The 24,929-nt window shown below is 37.0% G+C and overlaps 1 protein-coding gene across 1 annotated transcript in view; it reads left to right on the plus strand.

Annotated features, from left to right (window-relative positions):
- The window catches only part of SHTN1 (shootin 1), a 118,112-nt gene that overhangs the window by 27,182 nt on the left and 66,001 nt on the right, over positions 1–24,929 (plus strand). The window contains exons 3-7 of the mRNA XM_036735333.1: positions 3,027–3,087; positions 8,450–8,544; positions 19,620–19,788; positions 21,929–22,026; positions 23,321–23,402. Of these exons, the coding sequence (XP_036591228.1) occupies positions 3,027–3,087; positions 8,450–8,544; positions 19,620–19,788; positions 21,929–22,026; positions 23,321–23,402 (505 nt within the window). The remainder of the gene's footprint in view (positions 1–3,026; positions 3,088–8,449; positions 8,545–19,619; positions 19,789–21,928; positions 22,027–23,320; positions 23,403–24,929) is intronic.

Here is a 24,929-nt window from a genome sequence, read left to right on the forward strand (position 1 = left end):
CATTCTTACAATTGTAGTCTTTCTGGATTGTCTTTGGCTACTTCTTGATTCATATGTGTAATAATTGCATGTATATGTATATATGTATACATATGTGTATATTTTTTCAGGTGTATATAGTCTGTTTCATTGTTACACTGTTAATGCAGATCATTCAAAGTTGATCATAATTTAAGATTGTGTAAAGGATCTAGACAAGACATCTTTGGGTGTCACAAATTCATACTACAGAGACCTTCTCTGCAGACCTGCCTGCCAAAACCCAGAAGTTCAGAGTCAGTGTCAGAAGCCAGGTATCTGCCTGGATGAGGTTCAAGGAAGAAATCTGGAAAATAGCCAGGGCCTCCACTATGAAGGGCTTTCAAAACCCACAAGGCCAACCATGGATCAATTTGCCACTTCATAAAGAGCCAAAATAGAGACTATAGAGCAGGCGTAATATTATCCAGGTTGCTTAAACTAGCCAGCAATCATGCTGCTATGTTCCATGTGAGTTGTAAGCAACAGAGAATCATTGGGAATTACAATTAAGCAATGTGGTCCCGAGAACATCTGTTGCTTTTGCAAGGTCTTTGCGGGCAATTCTTACACAAAAAGGGAGCAGTTTATATAAATGGTGCAGCTGGGGTGGGGGTGGGTTCTTTGACTGTGTGGCTTAGCGTAATATAACTGAAGATACAACATTCCACCTAAAAGGCCTATAATATTTTTAATGTTCCTCTTCTTTTCTAGTTGAATGAGAAAGTACAATCTTTTTCAAGACTTACTAAAATAATGTATTAATTGGTCATTCGGACCCCTGCTCAGTGAATAGACATATCCTTTACGTTGGATTTTGTTCCATCTTATGATAAGTAAAGCTACATTTGCTGCACTTGTAAATTTTTTTTTCCTTTCAATATCCATAGCAGATGGTAGATTCTGTGGCTGCCAGTTCTCTCATAATGCAGTTGCAGAAAATAGAAGCCACAGACACATGAAGACCTTTGGTATTACACAGCTGTAGGCTTGTAGACAGCTAGAGAATCTGCTATTCATGAAGGCAGGAATTACATAAAAACTGTGCTTGTAGAGATTGGTCACCTGCTTTTTTTTTGTTGTTTGTTTTGTTTAAAATAAAAAAAAAAAAGGCCGGGCCATTCTGGCCTGGACTCTGCTAGAGCCTTTCTACCTAATCCTTTTGGAAGGAAATTAAGATTTGATCAGTGAGTGGATTTTGGTAATGGAATCTTTAACATCTGGACTGTTGATGTGCCACCATCTGAGACTGGCATTGGCTGAAAGTTACCGGTATTTGACAGTTATTTGGTGGCCTGTGTGAGAAGTGAGCTGGTAGTCTTTGTTTAGGTGTGAATAGAATGCTGTCCCTATTCAATGCTTCTGCTACTATTGGCAGTCTCAGTGGAGGGGACTAAGGGTTTGATTAAAACCGAAAATGAATTTTTGTCTTTGTATCACCAATGTCTAGCAGAGTTCCTGGCATACAGTGGCATATGAATAAAAGCCTTTAATAAATGCTTGTTAATTGAGGGAGTGAGGTGCCTCTTCCTGATGTATGAGTTGATGAGAGAGTCAGCAAGGCATAGTAGATAAAGTGCTGAAATACAAATTGGGAAGACTTGGGTCCAAATCCTATTTTTCATAGCTTTGTGACAATGGGCAAATCACATAATCTTTCAGAGCCTAAGTTTCCTTATTTGTGGAATGGGGATAATAATGCCCATGATATCTATCTCACAGGATTGTTACGTCTCAAATGAGGCAATGCATACAAAGTGCTTTAGAAATTTTAAAGTGTTATATAAATATCAATTATGATGTACCTTGCCAGGGTTTGGGGATCAACCCCAAGACCTGAAAAGAAACTGCTTTGGGGGAACCCATTTATCTGTAATCCTGATTGGTGTTTACTTTTTTTTTTGAAGGGGGGAAGGCAGGAATTGGGGTTAAGTGACTTGGCTAAGGTCACACAGCTAGTAAGTGTGTCAAGTGTCTGAGACTGGATTTGAACTCAGATCCCCTTGACTCCAGGACTGATGCCCTACTCCCTGCACCACCTAGCTGCCTGATTGGTGTTTACTTAGTAATCCAAATGTTCTTTACTCCCTAGCCATCTCCTCCTCAGCTGTCATGTTGCTTCACACATACTCTTATGCCTCTTATCATTCTGAAACCATAATAGTTAACTCTTGTCATTGCTCCTGGAAAGGTATCTCCATCTCCTCCTTTGTGGCTCTACCTACCATTGTTATAACTTTCCAACTTAATATCCCTCCCTGATCACTACTCCTTTATTTGAGTTGTCTTCCCTTATTAAAATGTAAGTTCTGTGAGGGCAGGGCAGGAACTGCCTTCATTTTTGTGTTTGTACCCTTAGCACAGAGTTTGGCCCATGGTAGATGCTTAAAAAACATGTTTTCATTCATTCATTCATCAATCAGCCATTGTATGAGTTTTAGTGGGCCAGCTAAATCATCTGATCCTGGAGGAAACTTCTGAATTCATAGCTTACTGAGACTCTACCTGACCTCCATGACTACATGAGAGAAGTAGAGGATTAGCCAATGCCCATGACAGCCACTGTATTAACAAAAGCTAGTGTTATACAGCCAAAGAGTTCTCTTAAAGAGTGAATATTTTTAGATTGAGTATGTGTCACAGAAATTTTATTGAATAGATAATTATAATAAAATGTCTCTATTTTTGGAAGGTCTTAGAAAAATAGCAGAATACAGTGGTGGAAATACTATTTTAGCAAAATTGTTCGAGCAGATAAGAATAACCATTGCTTTTTAATTTTTCCTCCAGCAAAACTTTTTTTTGGAATCATGTCTGAACATTTTGTTGAGAAGTTGCTCATAAAGTTTGCCTGTGTTTACCTAACCCCTGCCTCAAAACTTGTTACAGTTAGTCTGAAGTCTTTATTTTTAATATCTAGCATTTCTTACTATTATATAATAGGCTTATAATACGTCTTATTGACTTGAATTAAATTAATATCACTATCCTTTTTTTTTCCTTTTCAGTGTGACAAAATTAAACAGGAACGGGATGAAGCTGTTAAGAAACTGGAGGAGTTTCAGAAAAGTACGTAGATGTTTCAGTTTTATTCATGTAGTAAAACATAGCAGATGCCTTAGCATGTGCACTCTCACTATGTGTCACTTTCACAGAAGTACAGGGCTACCTTGCTGATAGTCAAGTCAGTCATCATATCTTTCTATTCTATGTTTACTATCTTCATCTTTATCATCCATATCTATATCATTATTATATAATCTATATCCACATATCTCTATCATCTTTATCAATATCTATATCATCTATATCTGTATCTGTGTGTATATTAAAATCTATATCTTTCTGTATCCATATTTATATCATCTATGTCTATATCTGTATATCTCTATATTTTCTATATCTGTATTTGTGTCTAAATCTATAACTCCATCATCTTTATCCCTAGCCATATCTATATATCTACATCTGTATCCATATATAATCTATGTCATCTATATTTCTATCATCTATATCTATATCCCTGTTCATATCTATAGCTTTACCTTTTCTATCTATAGCTATAATTCTATCTGTTTTGTTTTTCTGAAACAGTAAAAGAGAGATAACTTAATGGTCTTAACCCATGCAGTTGAATGTTCGGTATATGATTTTCTTTTAAGATGTGTACATCTGTTGCTACGTTTTCTTTGGGGGTAGAACGTGACTGAGCCACCTATGGTGAGGTTTTAGATGTGGGGAGGGAAACATTGGTGGGGGCTAGGGAGTGAGTATGTAGCGACCTCAGCTGTCCAACTTCTAAGGCGCTCTCTCTTAGAAGCAGGGCCTACTCTCCAGCCGACTGCAAACCACGCAAAATAATCAGGCTCTTAAATTGTATCCTACCGTGTTTTCTCCTGGTAACTGTTGTAACAAAACATTTTATCTGTGTTAAAAAAAGGCACTAAAATTCAGCATTGTAGTTAAATTTCAATAGGGCTGGGTTATTTTATGGTGCCTAGCAGCAACAAAGACAAGCTGAAGAAAGTGTTGTTGACATCCCATGTCTTTTGAGGCCAGTATACTATGATGGAAGTATCTCTTATTTATGAATGTATGAATTATGGTTGCTTAGGGATTCCTAGTCCCTAAATGCAGTATTAATGGAGCGTTCTCACACTTGTATTGACATTGTGTCATATCTGAAAGAGTTATTATGGTAGCATTGACAGTATCTCTTATAATGTGTTGGAATTATTGATGTTTTGTTGACTTCATGCTATATGCAATGGATATAGTTCAGGTTTTTGTACTTGAATTTATGACTGCTTTGGGGGGGGGAGATGATAGTAGGGACCATGACCCCCAAATTGACTGTTACTTTGACATTTATGCATTTTTTCACCCCAGCTGCCATTTTCATCATTCTTCATTCTTTTCTCCCTCCCCCAATCTGAATAAAGATTCAGCATAAAAATGGATTTTTTTTTCACTGAAATTACCATTTTCTTTGAGGAAACTAGCCTTGATGAAGTTTTTGGTTTCGCGTTTGATATTTGCCACATACTAGATTTGTGAGTTTTAAAGTTTAAAAGAAAGCAATGAAGAGCTAGCTTAATTTAGGTCAAAGACTTGGTAAACCTTACAGTGCTCTGTAGAGGAGTTGTTAAAATGATTATTATAGGTTGAACCTGCCAGTACTTGAATTTTGCTAAGCATAGCTTTTGAGAACCAGGGTCATTGGTATAGTACTTTAGAAAATTATCCGTTGGTATATTTACCTTCACTACGTTTTTCATGGCTGCCATCAGGCAGTATTATGCACATTTTTTGTTTCACTGCCTGTCCCGTTTTCTCCTGTTCAGGCCTGTCTCATCCTATTGGTCACCACAGGTCAAAAGAACACTAAGATGGACCTATGGTAGATGACTAACATCATCATATTCATGAGATCCCTTGGAATTAATTTTAGACTTCTCTTAGGTTGAAACCTGATTCCCTTTGGGCTTGCTGTATGTCTAGAACTAAAATTCATTCTTATTTTTTGGGTACATATTAGTTTTCATAGCTATGCCGTGTTGTGTGATGTTGGGTGAGAATGGTACCATGTGCTATTTAAATATGCACAGTCCTTGCCTGCATCTCATCGACTGAGAGATTTTTCTCAAGAAACATCTCTGATCCATAGTGTTACTTTCCAATGCAAATGCCCTTTTGACTTCTCTTCACAATAAAAACAACAATAGTCTAACTGAGAAAAATTAGTTTAAAGTTTCAGGAGAATAAGAGAATTGTGTCTAACAGATAAACATAATTGTTCTATGATTGGATCTTTGCTGACTGGCAACATTAATGGATATGCTTGTAACTTATTATAACTGGTTAAAATTTATAACTGATTAAACTTATAACTGTTTTAAACTAGTTTGGAAAAAGTAGTAGTTAACGTGTAGGGTAGACCTCTTAACCTAATGCCTATGCAACTGGTTTTTTAAAAATATATTTTGATAGTGATATTTTAGTGCAATTGGTATCTTTGTAATTCTACCTTGTACATTCAAAAACTTTATTCTGAGAACAGATCCATAGGCTTTAACAGACTGCTGAAGGGGTCCATGATACGAAAAAAAATATTAAGAACCCCAGATCTAGGGGGATTTTGTTACTATGTTTCTGTTCTTCTTTTTTCATCTATCATTCCAAATATATAAAAATCTCACGAATGCAATTACAATGCAGTTTGAACTAGGCTTTTCCATACTCACCTGATCAGAAAGTTAAGAGATAGGCTAGGTTTAGTTCTGCTAATTTAGTATGTAACCCAATGAGAAAGTTTCTTGATAAGAGAAGGGTGTTGCTAGAGAAGACCTGTCTCTTCTAAAACACATACTTGTGCCTGATAGAATAGCATTCATAGAATGATGGGTGGGGGCCAGGGGCGGAGAAGGGTGGGAATACCATAAACTTGTGCCATCTAGCTAAGTTTATCAAGTTAAATGACATGGCAGCTTTTTACAAACTGTTTTTGTGCGTATCTACTAGGCCTAAACTTTGCTACCTTAAAATGATCTTCTAACTCTTCCATAAGTAAGAATGTTGTTGAATGAAAAAAGTCAAATTCCAATGAAAAGTGTGGAGTGTTTATGTTTTTGTTATGATACTGGAAATACCAGATTGTGGCAGAAAATGTCAAGTAGTTAAGACTAAAAATTCAAAGTAATATTTGATGTTGTAAAATTGTATAGGTTTCTTTTCTCTTCCCTTCACATTTTTTGAAGAACATACCTTGTAAACATAGTGATAAAATGCCGAGAATATTAGGATTTTAAGGAAATAATAGAGCCTATTATTTAAACTACAATATAAAAGGCAATTATATTGATGAAGAGCTACACGGGCTTTGTGTCTGTGAATAAACTTGGCCTGTACTCAGCTTTTATTTGTTCTTCTGGCATAAACACATATTGTGTGTGATTCCAGTTTAATGGGGACCCGTTTGTATGCCAAGCAGCTGCATTTTAGGCCCTATTGCGTGATTTCATAGCTCTCTGAAAATTGGTTCTATTCAGAACAAGAGATAGAAGGGGAGGAGGGGGGTGGTGAGGAAAGGGGGGGGGGGGCTTCAACACACAATCATTTCTTTTCAATTGGAGCCAGAAAGGTTGATGACAACATGACCATTGTGTTATAATGATAAGACCACTAAGGCATCTGTACCTCTCATCAAGGCTTTCACACAACAGCAGATACAATTTAATTCACTGCTCTGTCAGCAGTGCTGATACCATTATGCCGTCTGTCTCCACAGTTATAATCACTGTCCTCTGAGAAATGCAGTTGAAATGATCTTGAGCAGTCAAAGAAACTCGCAATTACGGCTGCCACTTCCAATGTGTCAGATTGTGTCTTATGCACTTGGTACAATGTTCACTTCCAATCCTGTTTATTTACAATGTCTACCAGTAATTATGCTTAACGTGTCATTTAGTGAGGGTGCCCCTGCCAAGGGGATTGTTGGGTGCTGCTGTACCATTGAGTGGGAGTTTCTCGAAGTCAATGCCATCAGCAGCTTTTAGTCCCTGATGGGATGCAGTAGTAATGTTGATAATGCAAGTATCGTGCTCATCAAGTCATAATTAGATGCCACTCAAATGTGCCACTTGTAATAACAGTGTTGATTCATGTTTTTCTCGGTGACTGCAACTACTAATTAGTTAAGTGGTTTTTGGTTGGCCTGCATTTGCTGCAGATTATTATTACCCCTGAAAAAATGTCAAGGTTAGAGATGTTTCTGGCCACTTAGTGCTGCTTTATGAATTTGAATATTAACATAATAAGAACTTTGGACAGACTTAGGAAGTAATACATTTTTGTATTTAATTTGGAGAGAAATTTTTTCTCCGAGTTTAATCATAATTGTAGGTTAATTAAGCTTAAATGAAGCAAAAGTAATCTCTAGTTGTGTGACGCAAGCCCAGGGCCTTCTGCCTAACTTTGGGAAGCTTCACACATTTGGGTGTTCTGTGATTGGCTGTGAGTGACAAGAGTCAATAAATCCATATGTCTCCAGTTCAGTTTATGACAATGCATTTTATTTAATCCCCAAATGTGGGAAAAGATACAATTTTTCTTCTCTGAACTTAAAAAACACAATGCAAGTTCCAATTACTTTGAGCTTTCAGGTAACAAATTCAATGAACCAACTTAGGAAAATCTCAAAAGGAGTATTTTTAAATTAATGGCAAAGCATTAAAAAATTAAATAGCTCTGTTTTTCTTCTAACCCTACTAGATATAATGCAAGAGTTTCTATTCTCTATATAATTTCATTGACACATAGGATGTAGCTACTTTTTTTCTGGACTTTTTCCCCCAGAGTTTATTTCATTGCTGTAACTTCTATGCAATGAATTCTACAAATTAAGAATATGTAGCAATAGATTTTTTCCTGCTTTGCTTAATGCTACCACATGGTCACTCCAGCATGATATGATCAATGGGTACTTAGGACAAATTGTTTATTTTCCTAGTGTGAATCTTCTCTTAATTTTGATTAACTGATTTTCCCTCTGAATTCATCTATGATATCCTGCCAGGAACTGTGTGTCATGTTTGACACTTCTCTTTAGTTAAGAGAGAGAAAGAGAGACACTTCCTTTATTTAACATAACACTAACAAGTTTTCTGCTTGCTTTCTAAAGGGCAGTATATTTATATATATTAAATATGTGTGTATATTATATGGAAAGTTATAAAGTTAGCCATTTTTTGTTTTCCTGTTCAAATTAAAACATTTGCCAATTTCAGAGAGTTCAAATAGTTTTAACATTTTCTGGTAGTAGTTAAAGGACTAGCTAGTAATAGAATTATGACATTCACAATCATGGGACATGAACTCTTGGAAACAGCTGACTAATTTTTTAATGCTAAAAACTTTTTCTCTTCATTTTTAGTTTCTCACATGGTTATAGAGGAAGTAAATTTTATGCAGAACCATCTGGAAATAGAGAAGACTTGTCGAGAAAGTGCTGAAGCTCTTGCAACAAAGGTGAGAATATTTAAATGGAGGCAATTAGCTTGACCTTTTATTTCCTTTTCTTTTCTTAAAGAATTGCTTTTTTTCCTTCACAACTGCATCTCTGTCTCTGTCACTCTCTCTCTGTATCTCTCTGTGTCTCTGTCTTTCTGTCTGTCTCTCTCTTCCTTTCTCTCTTTCTCTTCCTCTCTCCCTCCCTCCCTTTCCTCCCTTCTTCCCTTCCTTCTTTCCCCTTTCTCTCCTTTCCTCACTCCCTCTCTCTCTCTCCTTCTCTCCCTCTCTTTCCCCCTCTCTTTCTCTCTCCAAATTTCAACTGTTTGATCATGAAAGAAACTTGATATAGTTTAAAAATAGTGAAAATGATGATACAGATGTCTCCCATAAAGACACAAACAACTTTGAACCTTGATTGTAGGAAGGGATGCCTTTGAGTGTGTCAGCCTTTGTTTGCTGATGAAGACATAGAGTTCCATAGCAGTCTGTTGAACATTACTTTCAAATGTGTATGCATTTGGGTTAAATGATGAACAAGTTTAAAATCAACCTGGTGTGACATAAAAGAATAATGAGCATTTCGTGTTTGAATCAAATGAAAAAGTCAGCCAAAGCATTCCATTTCAGGTGATTGTTTATGAAAGCAAACGGAGGACATGCTAAAGGTGACCTCCAGTGCTCTACTGATTGCTTCTAGCTGATGAATTTACCAAGTGTGTAATTTTCTATATTCCATCTCATCAGAAGTACATTATTATTAAAGAATGTTTTTATCTCTGTCTTATGTATTTTGGGTTGGGTAAAATGCATCTGAGCCACTTCATCAGAAAATGGATTACAGCAATTTTCAACCAAATTTCATTAGCAATGCGGGCTGTGTTTCTTTCTTTCTTTTTTTCTCTCCCTCTCCCCCTCCTCCAAAAGTACGTCTTTGGATATGACTGAAATCCTATCAGCAAGAAATCTCTTTAATTTAGATGCATTAGCAATGTATTTCCTGGAGGTATTTACTTAATTGTTTGTATAAGGACACTACATTAGAATTCATAAGATATTTAATGAGAGCCTAACTAAGAAAATTAATCCGTGTATGTAAACTTCTGCTCTTCTGATACTTTGTCAGCAAGGTACTGGCTTTGCTGGCCCATAACTTTAAAAAAAAAGTTAATACCATTCTGTCATGTTACTTTGCCTAACATGACTGGAACCTATTAGTATTAGAATTCCTTCCCTGTTTCCTCTTTTTTGGAACATGGAACATATAGGAGGAAAGATCCATTATAGCAAGTGTTTGCTTGAAAATCACTGGTATCAAAGAATGGAGCAGTTTTTGACTTGATTTTTCCAGATTAACAAATGTGCTAGTTGCAACCATACAATCCAATAAAAAAATACTGTCTCCAGTTAGTAAGAGAAGTAGACTGCAGTGGAGAACAGTCATAGGGATATATAATCTCAGAGTTAGAAGTTTGTCTAGGGCTAACCTTTACCTGTAGTGTGAATCCTTATACCAAATCTTCAACAAATGGTCATCCAGTCTTTGCTGAAGATCTGTGATATGAAACTCACTATACTCAGAGTTTAGAAGTTAGGTTGCCAGCCAGGCCTTAGTCCATTCTGGTTATACCACTAACAGGGTGTGTGACTTTAAACAAATCACTTCATCTCTCTGGCCCTCAGTTTCCCTAGCTATAAATGAAGGGGTTGAACTAGATAATGTGTGAGTCTCCCTTCCAGCTCGAACATTTTATAAGATTTAGCTTACAATCACATAAACTGAAATTGGAAGGAAGTTCAGAAGTCATTTAGTACAGTCTCTCTCTGGAGCATGAATCTCCCTGCAATATCCTTGAGGCATGGTCATCTGACATCTACTTGGATCTTTATTGTTTATGTTATCACCCTTAAAGCAGTCCCTTCTGAAGATAGGGGTACCCTTTATGTTTGTAGATATAACTTAAGTGTGTGCCGAAAAAGGAGCACTTAGCTAAATGAAACTTTTGGTTTCCATACTTTAATATCATTCAACAATTGTAGGTATGTTAACTGGTTAAGAAAATACAGTAACTTATATAGTAAATCCTGTAGTTCTCATTGGGATCTTTTGAAAATTGGACATTTAAAGATGAGTAATGACTACATGTCCTGGTTGAGTTGCCAATTGGATTTTATTGAATACATTTTCTAAATTTCTTAGCAACAAAATACCTTCAAATTGATTCTTAATCTCTCTAGATTATTAACAACAAATTATTGCCAAATGGAACGTTTTATTTCTCTTGTACAATTTGACATTTCACAATGTTCTTAAAAGCAAGCAGGGATCCTTTTGTTGTCGTTGTTCTGCAGTGTATTTGCTAAATTGCCAAATGTAGAACAATTATGTAATTGGTACAGAGTAGGTTAATTTGTCAGTACTATGTTTCTTATTTTGTACTTTACTTAAATTTGGCAAAAAGTTGGCCAGTACCAAAACTGTATACATGGAGACTGTGCTGTAACAGAAAGAACACAGATCTTGAAGCTCAGAAGAAGGAGGTTCTTGTCCTAGACCTCCCACTTACCAGCTGTGTGATCTTGGCCAAGCCACTTCAACTCTCTGAGCTTTGCTTTCTTTATCTGTAAAATGATGATAGTAATATTTTTAGTACCAGGCTCCCTAGGTTGTTGTAAGAAACAAATCATACAAAGTGTGGTAATAATGCTTATGAAAGTGCTTTTTGAAAGTATAGAATTATGTGCATCATGTGATAGAGGATTCTATTATAGTGTAGTGTCATAAAGACTTATTTCTTGAGTGTTATTTGTTAATATAGATGGTTTCAAATGGATAGTAGCCTGTCATTTATGTATATACTACTAAAATTTGCTATGATGATAGTAAAACTAATTAGTCAGAATAATAATTTTCTTGCATTGTTGTAAGGATTGGATGATCTCCAAGGTTTCCATTCCTATGATTTTATAATTCAGATTTCTAATAAAGATCCAGTTAGGCTGAACTTCGGGTCTCCAGTGTGTAAATGGGATGTATTTGTTTTTACATAATATAAAAAGGATGTCTTGAAGGGGGAAAAATGTTAGAGCTATATTAGCAAGGTACTGGTTGAAACATAAATTCTCACAATTAAAATGAATCTCAAAGTCCATTTAATCAAAAGCCATTTCTCAACAAGAGAACATACTTAGGAAGTCCTCATCCAGGCTATGCTTAAAGACTTCTACTGAGATGACCTCTACTGCTAGGAAGTCCTTCCTTACATCAGTCCTTGATTTTCATTAGTGATTTCTACCCATTGAGTCTTATTTTGCCCCCTGAGGCTAAGCTAAACAATCTATTCCTTCCATCTGGCTGCTCTATAAATAAATACTTGACACTAGCTATCAAGTAAGATTCATCTTCATCAGGCTGTACATCCCCATTTCTTTCTGACAGGCCTCTAATGCAGGTTCTCATGTCTTAGCACCATCTTGGTTGCCCTTCTTTACATGCTCACCCACTGGTCAACATCCTTCCTAAAATGTGTCTCCCAGACCCGAATATGAAATGACAAATGTGGTCTTACCAGATCAGAGTGCAGCTTTTGGTTTGCCCTTGAACCGGCAACTTTGTCAATTGAGCTGTTTTGTGAAGAATTGATGGGTTTTCCTGCCACAAGTTCCATAGTCAAGATAGATTTAATACTTGGGCCAGAGGCAGGAACTATTGTCAGGAGGCCACTAACCTTGGGTGAAGCTCTAAATCACTATTGATTAAAGAAATGCAAATTAAAACAACTCTGAGGTACCCCCTTGCAACTATCTGTCTCACTTAAGTCCAACTCGTGTGCATGTCAACACATCATCCTATGATGTCATTGGCCCTCTTTAAAAAAACAAAGGATGAACAGTAATCAGATTGCCTAACATGTACAGAAAAGTAAAATGATGAATGTTGGAGGGGACATGGAAAAATAGGGACACTGATGCATTGTTGGTGGACTTGTGAACTGGTCCAGCCATTTTGGAGAACAATTTGCAACTTGCCCAAAGGGCTATTAAACTGTGTATACCCTTTGACCTAGTAATACTACTACTCTAGGTCTGCATCCCAAAGAAACAAGAAAAGGACCTGCATTTACAAAAATATTTATAGCAGCTCTTTTTGCAGTGGTAAAGAATTGAAAATTGAGGGGATATCCATCAATTGGGGGATGGCTGAAGAAATTAAATGGGATATATAATGGTGATGGAATAATATTGTGCTATAAGAAGTGACATATGGGATGGTTTCAGAAAAGCCTGGGAAGACTTATATGAAAGGAAGCAAAGTGAAGTGAATGGAACCAAGAGAGCATTGTACACAGTAATGGCAATATTGTAATGATAAACAACTGTGAAAGACTTGGTGACTGATCAAAACAATGGTCCAAGACAACTCCAAAGGACCCATTATGAAAAATGCTGTCCATTTTCAGAGAGAGAACTGATGAACTCTGAATGCAAATTGGATCATACTTTTAAAACTTTCTTTGTTTTTCTTGCTTTTTTGCAGTACAGCTAATATGAAAATGTTTCGCACAACTTCACACATACAAGTAGCATCATATTACTTGCCTTCTCGGTGGGTGGAGGAAGGGCAGAAGGGAGAAAGCTGGAACTCTAAATCTAAAGTTGGGATGAACACTAAAAATAAATAATGAAAACAAAAAAACCCGAAAGCTCAGGTAGAATTGGCAGACACTTGACCTATCATCATTTTGTTGGTACCTTAGGAAGCCATTCAGGCCTGAAGTTCAGCCTATTTGGACCTTTTCTGAAAATCTGAATTATAGAACCATAGGAATGTTGGAACTAGATGGAAACCTTGGAGATCATCCAATCCAACTTTTTGACTTTACAGGCAAGAAAATGTTAAGTATCAGATCAATGAACCAATGAACACTTGTTGAGATTCTACTATGGGCCAGGCACTGTGTTAAGTCCTGGAGATGACAACAACCAAAATGAAATAGTCCCTCTTCGAAGGGAGTTCATATTCATTCTATCATGGCAAATACAGATAAGCAAATGCAAAATATACAAAGTAAATGCAAGGTAATTTGGGGATTGTGGATGGAGGTATTAGCTGCTGGGGGAAATTATGAAAGGTTATTTTATAGGAAGTGACAAGCTGAACTTTGAAGAAAACTAGGGTCTTTTAAGAATCACAGGTGAGGAGGAAGTGCATTCCAAGCATGGAGGATGGTCTGGGCAAAGGGATAGAGATGGAAGATGGGTCATTGTATGAAGAAGATCAAGGAGACCAGTTGGGCAAGGTCAGCTTATTCCTTGGAGTCTTTCTTAAATGCTCTGTGCTTTGAGGGGTATTTCTGTATCTGTTTGAAATGACTACCTTCTATGACTTCCCTGACTGTGTCTTTGATCAGCCAGAGGCTCATTGCTCACCCCTCCCTCAGACCTGGTGCCAGATTCAGCTTGCTGCCCGCTCCAAACTGATATTTCTTTACTATGTCAAAGGTGCTGTCTGCGGATAGATAAGTACCTTGATGGAAGAGGAAAAAAATGCTTAGGTAGTTTATTCTGGTTGAAGCAAAATAGATTTTATTTATTTTTTGTTATTCTGAATTTGTCAAATATTAGCAAAACTTCCTGTATACCAAGAGGAACAAAAGGAATATTGCATTTGAATGCCTACACATTTCCACAAAGTTTGCTTTTCTTTTCAAAATTATATAATACATTCAGTACATTGGTTTCAGAACTGTTCTCCATGTCTGTTGCCTTCCAAACATCTTTTTTTCTATTCATTTAAAAAATACTGCAATTCCCTTCCCTTTTCTTCCCTTCCCTTCCCTCTTCCGTTCCCCCTTCCCTTCCCTTCCCTCTTCCCTTCTCTCTTCCCTTCCTTTCCCTCTTCCATTCCCTTCCCTTCACTCTTCCCTTCCCTCCCTTCCTTTTCCCTTCCCTCTTCCCTTCCCTTCCCTTTTCTTCCCTTCCCTTCCTTCTTCCCTTCCCCCTTCCCTTCCCTTCCCTCTTCCCTTCTCCCTTCCCTTCCTTTCCCTCTTCTATTCCCTCCCCTTCCCTCTTCCCTTCCCTCCCTTCCTTTTCCCTTCCCTCCCCTCTCCCTTTCTCTCTCTCTCTCTCTCTCTCTCTCTCTCTCTTTCTCTCTCTCTCTCTTTCTCTCTCTCACCCCCTCTCCCTCTCCCTCTCCCTCGCTCTCTTAAACTCAAGCAATACTTTTTTTAAAAAATTTTATTTATTTTTAGTATTCAGCATTCACTTCCATAAGATTTTGAGTTCCAAATTTTCTCCATGTCCTCCACCCCAAGAGGACATGTAAATTTATATAAGCTCTACATTCATATTGAACTTTTTTTCACATTAGTCATGTTGTAAAGAAGAATTAGAACCAATGGGAGAAACCACAAGAAACAAAAGAAGAAAGAAGAAGAGATAGAGAGAGAGCAAATAATATGCTTCAATCTGCACTCAAACTCCATAGTTCTTTTTGTGGATGTGGATAGCATTTTCCATCATGAGTCTTTTGGCGTTGTCTTGGATCCTTGCATTTAAGCAATAATTCTTAAAAGGGAAGTGAAGAAAGTATAAAAACAAACCCATATTACCCTAAATTTTTGAAGGTAGGACTACAAATTGTGGCCTGAATTTTTCAGTTAATGAAGTAAGAAAAATTCAGGTCATACTGGGACATTCTCCTTTGACATCCAGGAAGGAAAACCAAATTTGTTGATTTATATAAGGGATCATAATATTTTCATCCCATTTAAAATTCATTAAGAAAGAGCAGAAGTCCCTAAGTGTACGTTCTTATAAATTCTATTTCAAGAGAGACAGTTTAGAGGAATTATAGGTCCCACTCGATTTCTCAGAATCTTCCAATACAATTTGGAGATCAGGTGCTGATATGGAGATGGAGTGTTTTTTCTGCTTCCATAAATTATAACTCTAGTGATTCCTTGGGGAGTGTCTGTGGGACAGCCAGAAGATCCCTTGCCAGTCACAGAAGCTCTTACCAACCCATTACACAGAGTCAGCTTCTAGTTGTGCTAGCACAGTGCACTTTCTCATGTCCTTTCTTCCCCAAATCCATCTGGATCCCAGGTTATTGAGGTTGGAATCAGATAGGCAAGAAACGGAGCAAACAGTATTGGGGTCTTTCCCTGAAGAATCTTCTTCCCAAATGGAATTCACAACACAGATTGAAATTCACAAATAGTCCACAATCTCCCAAAGGGCTTCAGTTATGTTCATGATGTGGGGGGAAGGGTTAATACCCAATGTGCCACATATGGTCATAGATGTGAAGCTGAAAGGGACTAGAGAGACCATCTTCTCTAACTCCTTCACTTTCCATAGTAGGAAACCGAAGCCCAAGGAGTTGAAGTGAATTGCCCAAGTAGACATGCCCAAATGATTTGCCACATACGTATTAAGTATCAGATTACTACTGGATTTGAAGCTAGCATTTATATAGTGCTTTAAGGTTTGCAGAGTACTTCACAAATCTTCTCATTTTATCCTCATAACAACTAAAAAGACAAGTTGGGGCCAGGCTGTGAAGGGTTTTAAAAAAGATCAGCTTCCTATCTACTGTAGATATATCTTTCTGCTGTACTATGATACACCACCTCTGCATACTTAGATATGTTTATAAATAAACAGTACACAATAAATATAAATGTAGAATCCTATGCTGTGGGCTTATGGATAGTCCTCCTGTGTAATGGAGGGAAGCAAGTCAGTCAGTCAGTGATCATTTATTATGAACATCACCTGGGGTTTTTTAGTAGATTCCAAGCTCTATATGAGGTAACAACTTGAAAGGGCAGCCAATACACATAATGCAGGACAGCTAGGTAGAACAGTGGAGTCAGGAGGACCTGAGTTCAAATCTGGCCCCAGACATTTACTAGTTATGTGACCCTGGGCACATCTTTTAGTCCTGTGTGCCTCAGTTTTCTCATCTGTAAAAAGAGCTGGAGAAGGAAATGGTGGACCACTCCAGTATATCTGCCAAGAAAACCCCAAATGGGGTCATGGAAAGTCAGAAACGACTGAAAAATGACACAACTAATGTAATGTTATGCGGGATCAAGAGAGATGTAGTGTCCAGGACAATGGAAATGAGAGTCCTCTGTTACTCTGGTGAGTCAGATCACATCTGGAGTCCTGTGTTCAGTTCTGGACACCATGTTCTAAGGAAATCATCAAATTGGAATCTGTCCAGTGGAGGACAACCAAGAGATATAAAAGAAAGTGGTAACCATGCCATTCAAGGATTGGTTTAAGAAACTGGGATGCTTAGCCTACAGAAAAGAAGACTTTGTTGTCTAGGTGTTTGTTGGGCTCTCATATCGAGAAGATATTAGTCTTGCTTTGTTTGACCTCAGCAAATAAAGCAGTGGGTAGAATTTGAAGAGAGGAAAGTTTAGGTTTGATGTAAGGATAAACCTAACAATTAGAGCTATTCAAAGGTAGAATTGATTCCATTGGCCTATAGTACATTTCCTTTCACTGGATATCTTCAAATGAAGCTAGGTAATCAGAATCTCCAAAATTTTAGAGTTTGAAGGAACATTAGTCCAACCAGTATTGGGAAGCACTCCCAGCCCAACCTTGCTCTCTGCTTGAAATCTTCCAATGAGGCAGAACCCACCATTTCTTAAGGTATCATATTGTATTTTGGGACAGCTCTAAAGGTTAGGCATTTTTCCCTTACATCAAGTCTCAGTAACCTCTTTGTACCTTGTGTCCTTTGCTCCTGGTTCTGTCCTCTGTTAGAGGACAGAATGAATCCATTAGTTAGAATGAATCCATTTTACTGCTTGCCTAAGTGGAATGAATGCATTTCCAAAGTTTGTTTCATAAGCCCCTATAATAAAAAAAGCAACAAAAACCCCTTGACGAACCTTTTATGATATTCCCTTATTCTCTATCCTCTGAAATCCTAGCTGTCCTTTGAGGCATAGGTCAGATGACAATTCTGTCATGGAACCTTTTCAGGTTCTTGGCCACAATTGAGCCTTTATTCCTTTGACATCTCATAATACATTATAGCTCTCTTAGGAATTTTATATTAGGTTTGTTTGGGTACGTATCTTATCCTTGCTCCCCCGTTAGATTTTGTACATCTTTGCAGTGATTAACACAGTGCATTCATTACCTATATTACATGTAACTTAATAAAAGTTATGTGAATTGAATTATTTAAGTTTCCTACATTTTGAAATTATAATCTAATTGCATTAGTTGGAGACCCTAGAACACAGGCCATTTGGGAATTTTCTGTCATCTTTTCGTTTTATTTTGTGGAGTGAAAATTATTTATCATAGTCATTGGCTCACTTGTTCTTCCTTGTCAATGTAGAGCTTTACTCTCTTTTATATGAACTCTGAGCACTTTCTGTGGTAAGTTATTGCTGTGATCCATGCACACTTTACATAGAGAAGGCTCAGGAACAGCAGCTTACTTAAATACTAAAATTCACAAGACAAGTCATATTAGGTCAAGAGACATGAATTTGTTCCAAATTTGTCCTGAATTTTTCTATGGCACTAGGTAGCTATGGAAAAAAAAAGATGGGCCTGATGGGATTAGAGAATAGTCTGATAGAGGAATCATATATGATGGTGCCTTTGAGAGCACTGTAAAAATAGGAATGCTCCATAAAAAATAATGCGAATACACAACTACTCCATATGCAGGAATTCTTACTTGTTGACTTTCAAGTAGAGAACTAGTCAGTGTACAATATGAGTTTGCCCTCTGAAAACAGGAAAGTAGGCCTATGTCTCAAGGTGGGTATGGATGTCAACCTTCTTCCCTCCTGTTCAGTTGAGATGATTCTCTCATATGTACCTCTCTTTAGTATCTTTCTGATCTGATCACCTACCCAACACATCAGCATAAAACCTCTCAGGACTTTAAAGCACACATTCTTCTAGACACCTGGATCTTCAGATCCTCAGACAAAGGGAGGTAGGAATTAGCTACTTCAACATCTGAAGTAATAGTTTCTTGGAATTTCTGTAGCATTAGTTGGAAATGTTATATGTTCAGATATAGGGCCATTGGATATATGGTGGCATGAACCTGTAATCTCTGCTGCTGGGGGAGGCTTAGAGTATTGGATTACTTGAGCTCAGGAATTCTAAGCTGTAATAGATTCTGCACTGTCTGGCACCAAAATGGAATGGGAGTGTGGGGGCACCAGGATGGTTAAGGACAGTGATGCAGCTTAGATTGGAAACAACAGGTCAAAGATCTTGTGCTGTTCAATAGAAGGATGGGATCTGTGAGTGGCTTATCTCCTTATCTCATTTGGGTGAGATAAGGAACACCAAGGAAAGAAGGAAGGAAGGAGAGGGAGAAAGGAAAGAAAAAAAAAGGAAGGAAAGAGAAGAATGGGTGGATGGATGTGGGTTGAGCAGTCTCCAAGATTCCTTCCAAATCATATCTGTAATGTTTTATGTGTGTATGTGTATATGTGTGTTTTTCTTTGTATAATAATGACAAATTGTATAATTTCATATTTTTCTATTCATTCATTTGTATGTTGGTATATACATACTTGAATGCATATGTGTATAAACCAATTAGGTAAATACTGATGTTGAAGATCAAATAACATTGAAGTAAAGAACAAACTCAACCAATACCTACATTAGGGGGAAAATCATTTTAATTCGTGTATTAGGATTCCACTTATGCTTCTGTTGCTGAAATTGTTTTAAGTAAGATTCCTTGGTTAAGTCCATGAATAAATTCAAAATGTCCTGAAATTTCCCCAGTTATGTTTGCATTTCATTCTTCCTGTGGTCCACAGCAGGAATGAGGCTTAACCAACATTTTCATGTACTGATGATTGTAATCCAGGTGTGAGCTTTTACTTAAACTAATAAATTATTGTCCTTCACCATGGAAGTATAAACAAAGCCTTTAATTAATGAATTTTCTAATTGTTATTTCCTGCTGTGGATGTTAGCCAACATTTAGTTCTTATGTGAATAATTTATCTGTTCTGTTTTTTTTAAAGCCGAGACTCTTATTTCAATGTTATCGTAACTGTTATACTTGTATTTCATTTTAGTTAAATAAAGAAAATAAGACTTTGAAAAGAATCAGCATGCTCTATATGGCTAAACTGGGACCTGATGTTATAACCGAAGAGATAAATATTGATGATGAAGACTCAGCTACAGAAACAGAGGGAACCTCTGGGACTTGTGACTCTCTACAATGTCAACAGCAAATAAAAGGTAGGATTTGTAACTAAGCTTGTGATCATTGTCTTACTGTCGGTGAGAATAGTACCAGCCATATTCTCCTCATACTTGTACTGCTGAGCTCTGGCTTGGGATTCTGTACTTTGAGATTTGGGGCCTGAAGAATCAATGCATTAGTCATTATTTATTGAGCACTTACTATGGATCCAGTGTTATTGTAGGATCTCTTGGAGATACGAGAGAAACATAAAGCATCATCTCTGCCCTCAGGGTGCTTATAGTATAGTTGAAAAAAACATAATATAACCCAGTTATCTGCATCATTCATCACCGTAGGAATCCATGAATTCATTACTGTAACTACAGGGCAGCTAGGCGTTGAAGTGGATAGAGCCCTGGGTTTGGAATCAGAAAGACTCATATTCATGAGTTCATAGTCCAGCCTCAGACACTGAGTAGCTATGTGACCCTGGGCAAGTCACTTAACCCTGTTTGCTTAAGTTTCTCATCTGTAAAATGAGCCAGAGAAGGAAATGGCAAACCACACCAGTATCTTTGCCAAGGAGACCCCAAATGGGGTCAGGAAGAGTTGGACACGACTAAACAACAACACAACAACTCCTACTACATAGAAGACTCTCCCTGTCTTCCTCCCTCCCTCCCTTATTCTCTCTTTCTTTCCTCTTATCATCTTTCCTCCTTTCCTCCCTGCTTTTTTCCTTACTCCATCTCTCCTTCTCTTCCTTCTTTCCTTCCTTCCATCCAGCCAAACTAGAGTGTAAGTTCCTTAAGGGCAGGGACTAATTTATTTTTGTCTTTATAATCCCTGAGCCACATATGAGCAAGCATGGAATAAAGTAGATCGAAAACTGGCCTTGGAGCCAGGAAGACATGAATTCAAGTCCTGTCTCTGATATATGTATATGTACATATACATATTCAAGTCCTCTCTCTGATATATGTATATACACATATACATATATCAGAGAGAGGACTTGAATTCATATACATATATATATATTTATGTGTATACATATACATGTATGTCTATGTCTATATCGATATCTATGTCTATATCTAATTTGGTGTGTGACCCTGGACAGATGACTTTACCTCTTAGTACTCTTGGAGTTCTCTGAGACTATAAGCTATGGAGAAAGTACCAACCTGTCTTGGTTGTGAGAGTTTCCTATGCCAATGAAATCACAAGGCCAGTCTCTCTCTCCTTAGGGCCTAGCACGATGCCTTACACATAGTAGGTTCTTTAAAAAAAAAAGTTTTATTGATGCTCTTTTCCACAGAGTAGATTCTTAAGTATTTGTTGAATTTCTTTGCTTTGCACTGAATTGAATTCTCTACAAGAACAGGAACTTAAAAAAGGAATAATAACTGGGAAAAATAGAGCAATAGAACCAAATATTTTGAGCTAATTTATTGACATTTCTTGTAACATTTGAGTAAATGAATCAACTTTAAAGATAAAACAGAATCTTTAGCATTTGCTTTTTGTAAAGTATTTTCATTCCAATAAGTGTCAATTTCAAATTTTCACCCATTATGTCCCAATAATAAAAAATATATAAGTGAAGTAAATTAAGAAACAAAACATTCACAATTCTGAAGGGAAAATTACTGGCATTAACCCTTCTATCAACCTAGGTTATATTCTGACTCAGTTCACATAATGTCAGAAGGGCTATAAATTGGCAGTTATTCAGGATTTTTCCTTCAAATCAAACCTTCCAAAGTGTAAACTGCCTGTTGTTTGTTTATACTGTATTGTGACAAGAGCCCATGACCACTAAGAAATAAAAAAGAAATTAGTACAATGCCTTAATTGGTTTTGCTGGAAGCTTTTTTAAAAATATCTACTTTGAAAATGCCAGATGCTTTTTTCATAATATGGGTTTTGTGGAATATAAGGAAACCAAAGACCGGTGCATTTGATATTTTGCAAATACATTGTGTATGAATTTTGGTAACTGTTGCTGTGGTGGGAGTAACCCAGTAAAAGCTCAATAAAATTTGCCCTTGCCTTTTGCTCTTAGATACTGAATCACATTGCATGCAATACATGGGCAAGTATTTTGGGTTCTTTTCACCTGATTATTTTCATTAAAAAATATCTATTTATTTCCTCTTTATTCTATCTTTTTCTCTTTGAAAAATCTAGAGCTTCGTGATCAGATTATTTCTGTTCAGGAAGAAAAGAAGACATTGGCTATTGAACTAGAAAACCTGAGGTCCAAGCTTGTTGAAGTCATTGAGGAAGTATGTATTACAATGATAAAATGGAAACTTTTTTTTAAGGATTTTTAGAAGCAGATAAGAAAAAACAAACCAATCAGCTGTGAAGCCAGTTACTTTTGATATAAGCATTGAGTTCCTTTAACTTTAAATGTTTGTGTCAATGGCCACTGAAACCACTTGCAATTGTGCTTGGTAATATTGAGAGAGGAGTCACTGAATCTTTTGCCTTAGAACTTAAACTTAATCGAGGGATGAGGAAATTTTTTTTTCATTCTAATAGGGTCATTTATGGATAAACAAGACTACATTATAATATTAGAACTGAATAGGACTTTAGAGACCACCTGCCCTAGTCCAGTCCATTCATTTGCAAATTAAGAAACTGAGTCTCCCAGAGGAAAAGTAACTTACTGAAAATTAGATAGCTAGTTAGTAATCCACCCATAGCTAACATTCAGTTCTCCTGGCTACATTTCCAGTGTTCTTTCTAATAGACTGAGAGACTAGATTGTCAAAGGCATTTGGGGAAATTCTTCCTTTTCTTTGAATATCTTTAAACCTAGCACGAATTCCCAAATGAGGAGGGAGGGGTCTAAATGATTCTCAAAGTTTTACAATCCAATGGCCAATTCCATGCGATCATTTTACTGCTTTGTTGTTGGTTCTTTAAAAAAAAAAATGCCAGTATGAATGGGGAAAATGTTGTTATTTTAGATAGAACTCTACAAATGGATATTGAGTAGAGTAAATTATTCATTCAAACCAAACGTAAAATATAGATTTTTTCCATCATAATATTAATAATACCTCCAATACTTCAGAGATCTGAGATTTTCTACCTCTACCACCCCCAATGCCTCCTACCCCCAGTACATAGTCTTAGAGACTATAGCAATTGATAGAGCTTTGTGTCAAACTCCTGGTCCATGCTACATGATCTATCCTGAAGTGCGGCTGTAGATTTCATTTGTATTCATTGTAGGGTCCTTGGTTTTTATTTTTGTATTAAATATTATCAGTGTTTCTCATGCAGAGAACTAGAGCTAAAAAACCAAAAACTTGTTCTGTGACTAGAGCAGTATTTAGAATTTGAAAAGGACAAATTCTTTATAAGACTTCAGTTCTTAATGGGTGCTGTACAAAGACTGTCTCCCTAATGTTTGGTTTTGAGAAGAGCTCTTATAGATGAAGATACATTAATCTATTTGTAGCCATAAATATGTCTTGAATGTAAAACAGAAATCACACAGTACCATATGGTTTCATTTTACACTGTTGGCTGTTATCTCTCCTCTAAAAATCTCACAACTTTTAGGTAAATAAAGTTAAACAAGAAAAAGCTGTTTTGAATTCAGAAGTTCTTGAACAAAGAAAAGTGCTGGAAAAATGCAATAGAGGTATGTATGTTAAGTTTCCCCCACCCAAAAGCTGTGCATAATTACACTTCAGTTGTATCTGTTACATCGCTTCATGCTATTTTCAAGCATTGCCTAGGTATTCTTGCTCTTGTGGAAATGAATTCTCAAATTCTGCTTTGCCATCCTCTTCCTGGAAAGTGAACCAATAGATCATATAGTCTTAAGGAATTTTAAGCAGATCCTTAGAGGTCATCTGGTACAACCCATTCATTTTATACATAGAGAAACTGAGGCCCAGAGAATGAAAAGAACTGCCCAGAATCACATAATCCATTTATGATGAAGCCTAGGGAGTAGAACCTAGGTCTATGGACTCCTCATCCAGTGGGGCAGAGGTTATCTCCTGTCCCTGGAGTTCCCTCACTCCCCCTCCTCTTGCTTTGCTTCCTAGAATCTCAAATTCATTATACTAATATATCACACACTACTTTTCTTCTATTCCTTTTATGTTAAGGATAATTAGATGTGCTTTCTCTTGAGAAACATTTTAAAAACTCACCACCGAAGGATTAGCCCATTCCACACTTGTTCAAGTGTTCTCCATCACAGTGGCCATGCCTACAGTAAATGATTCTGAATTCATCCTTTTTTAAAAACTTAAATACCACTCTCATCTCCATTATAGTAGCTATAGAAAATATACGGTTATCCCTTTCACATTGTGGGGGTTAGGGATGGGGTACCCCTGTGATCTGGAAAATCCATGTAAGATTTTTTGGACCTCCCTTTGTACAAGAGAAGTCTGAATTTTTCTTTTATGGAGTATTTATAGTACCTTAATGTAAAATTTGGGTTAAGTATTTGGACATAGGCTCTGTGTTGTCTGCTGGCCTTTGTGTGTCGTCTGTGCCTTTCACAAAACTCCCCCAAAATTCCCATTTAATTTCTTATGCCAACCTGCAATATGGCAGAACCATGATGGGGAAAGTTGCAATGTGGAAGGGATAACTGTAACTACTTGCTGCCTTGGATATTGCCCATTTTTATGTGAATTCTGGACAGAGCTTTTGTGTCTGTTTGTTCTGCAAAAGTAATTAAAGTAGCGTAGCAGAGGTAGTGTTGTCTTAAGATTTGGGTTCAAATCCCACCTCTGACATTTACTTAGTTGTGTGACCATGGGCAAGAGGTCACTTATCTGTTGAGTCTCAGTATCTTTATCTGAAAATGGGAATATTACTTCCTTATAATAAATACCTTACAATTTCTATAAAGACTAATTTTTTAGCGGGGGTGGGGGAGGACTGGACCTGTAATTTTATCAGTGAAGAGAACTTCGAGGGAGGAAACAGCCTCCACCAATGCAGATCACCAACTCTTTCATAGCTTACAATCTCAGACAGTTGTTGGTGACGCTTAGAGGTTATGTGAATTGCCCAGTCGCACAGGCCATATGTGTCAGAAGCTTGGGTAATATAGTTATTCAAACATTTGCAAACTTTAACGTGATATATCAGTGTCAGCTCTGGCTGCTGTTGCTACTTGTAGCAGTAGTCAGTCAGTCAATTA

The sequence above is a fragment of the Trichosurus vulpecula genome, chromosome 8 (genome assembly GCF_011100635.1).
Source record: "Trichosurus vulpecula isolate mTriVul1 chromosome 8, mTriVul1.pri, whole genome shotgun sequence".
In the NCBI taxonomy this organism is placed as follows: Eukaryota; Metazoa; Chordata; class Mammalia; order Diprotodontia; family Phalangeridae; genus Trichosurus; species Trichosurus vulpecula.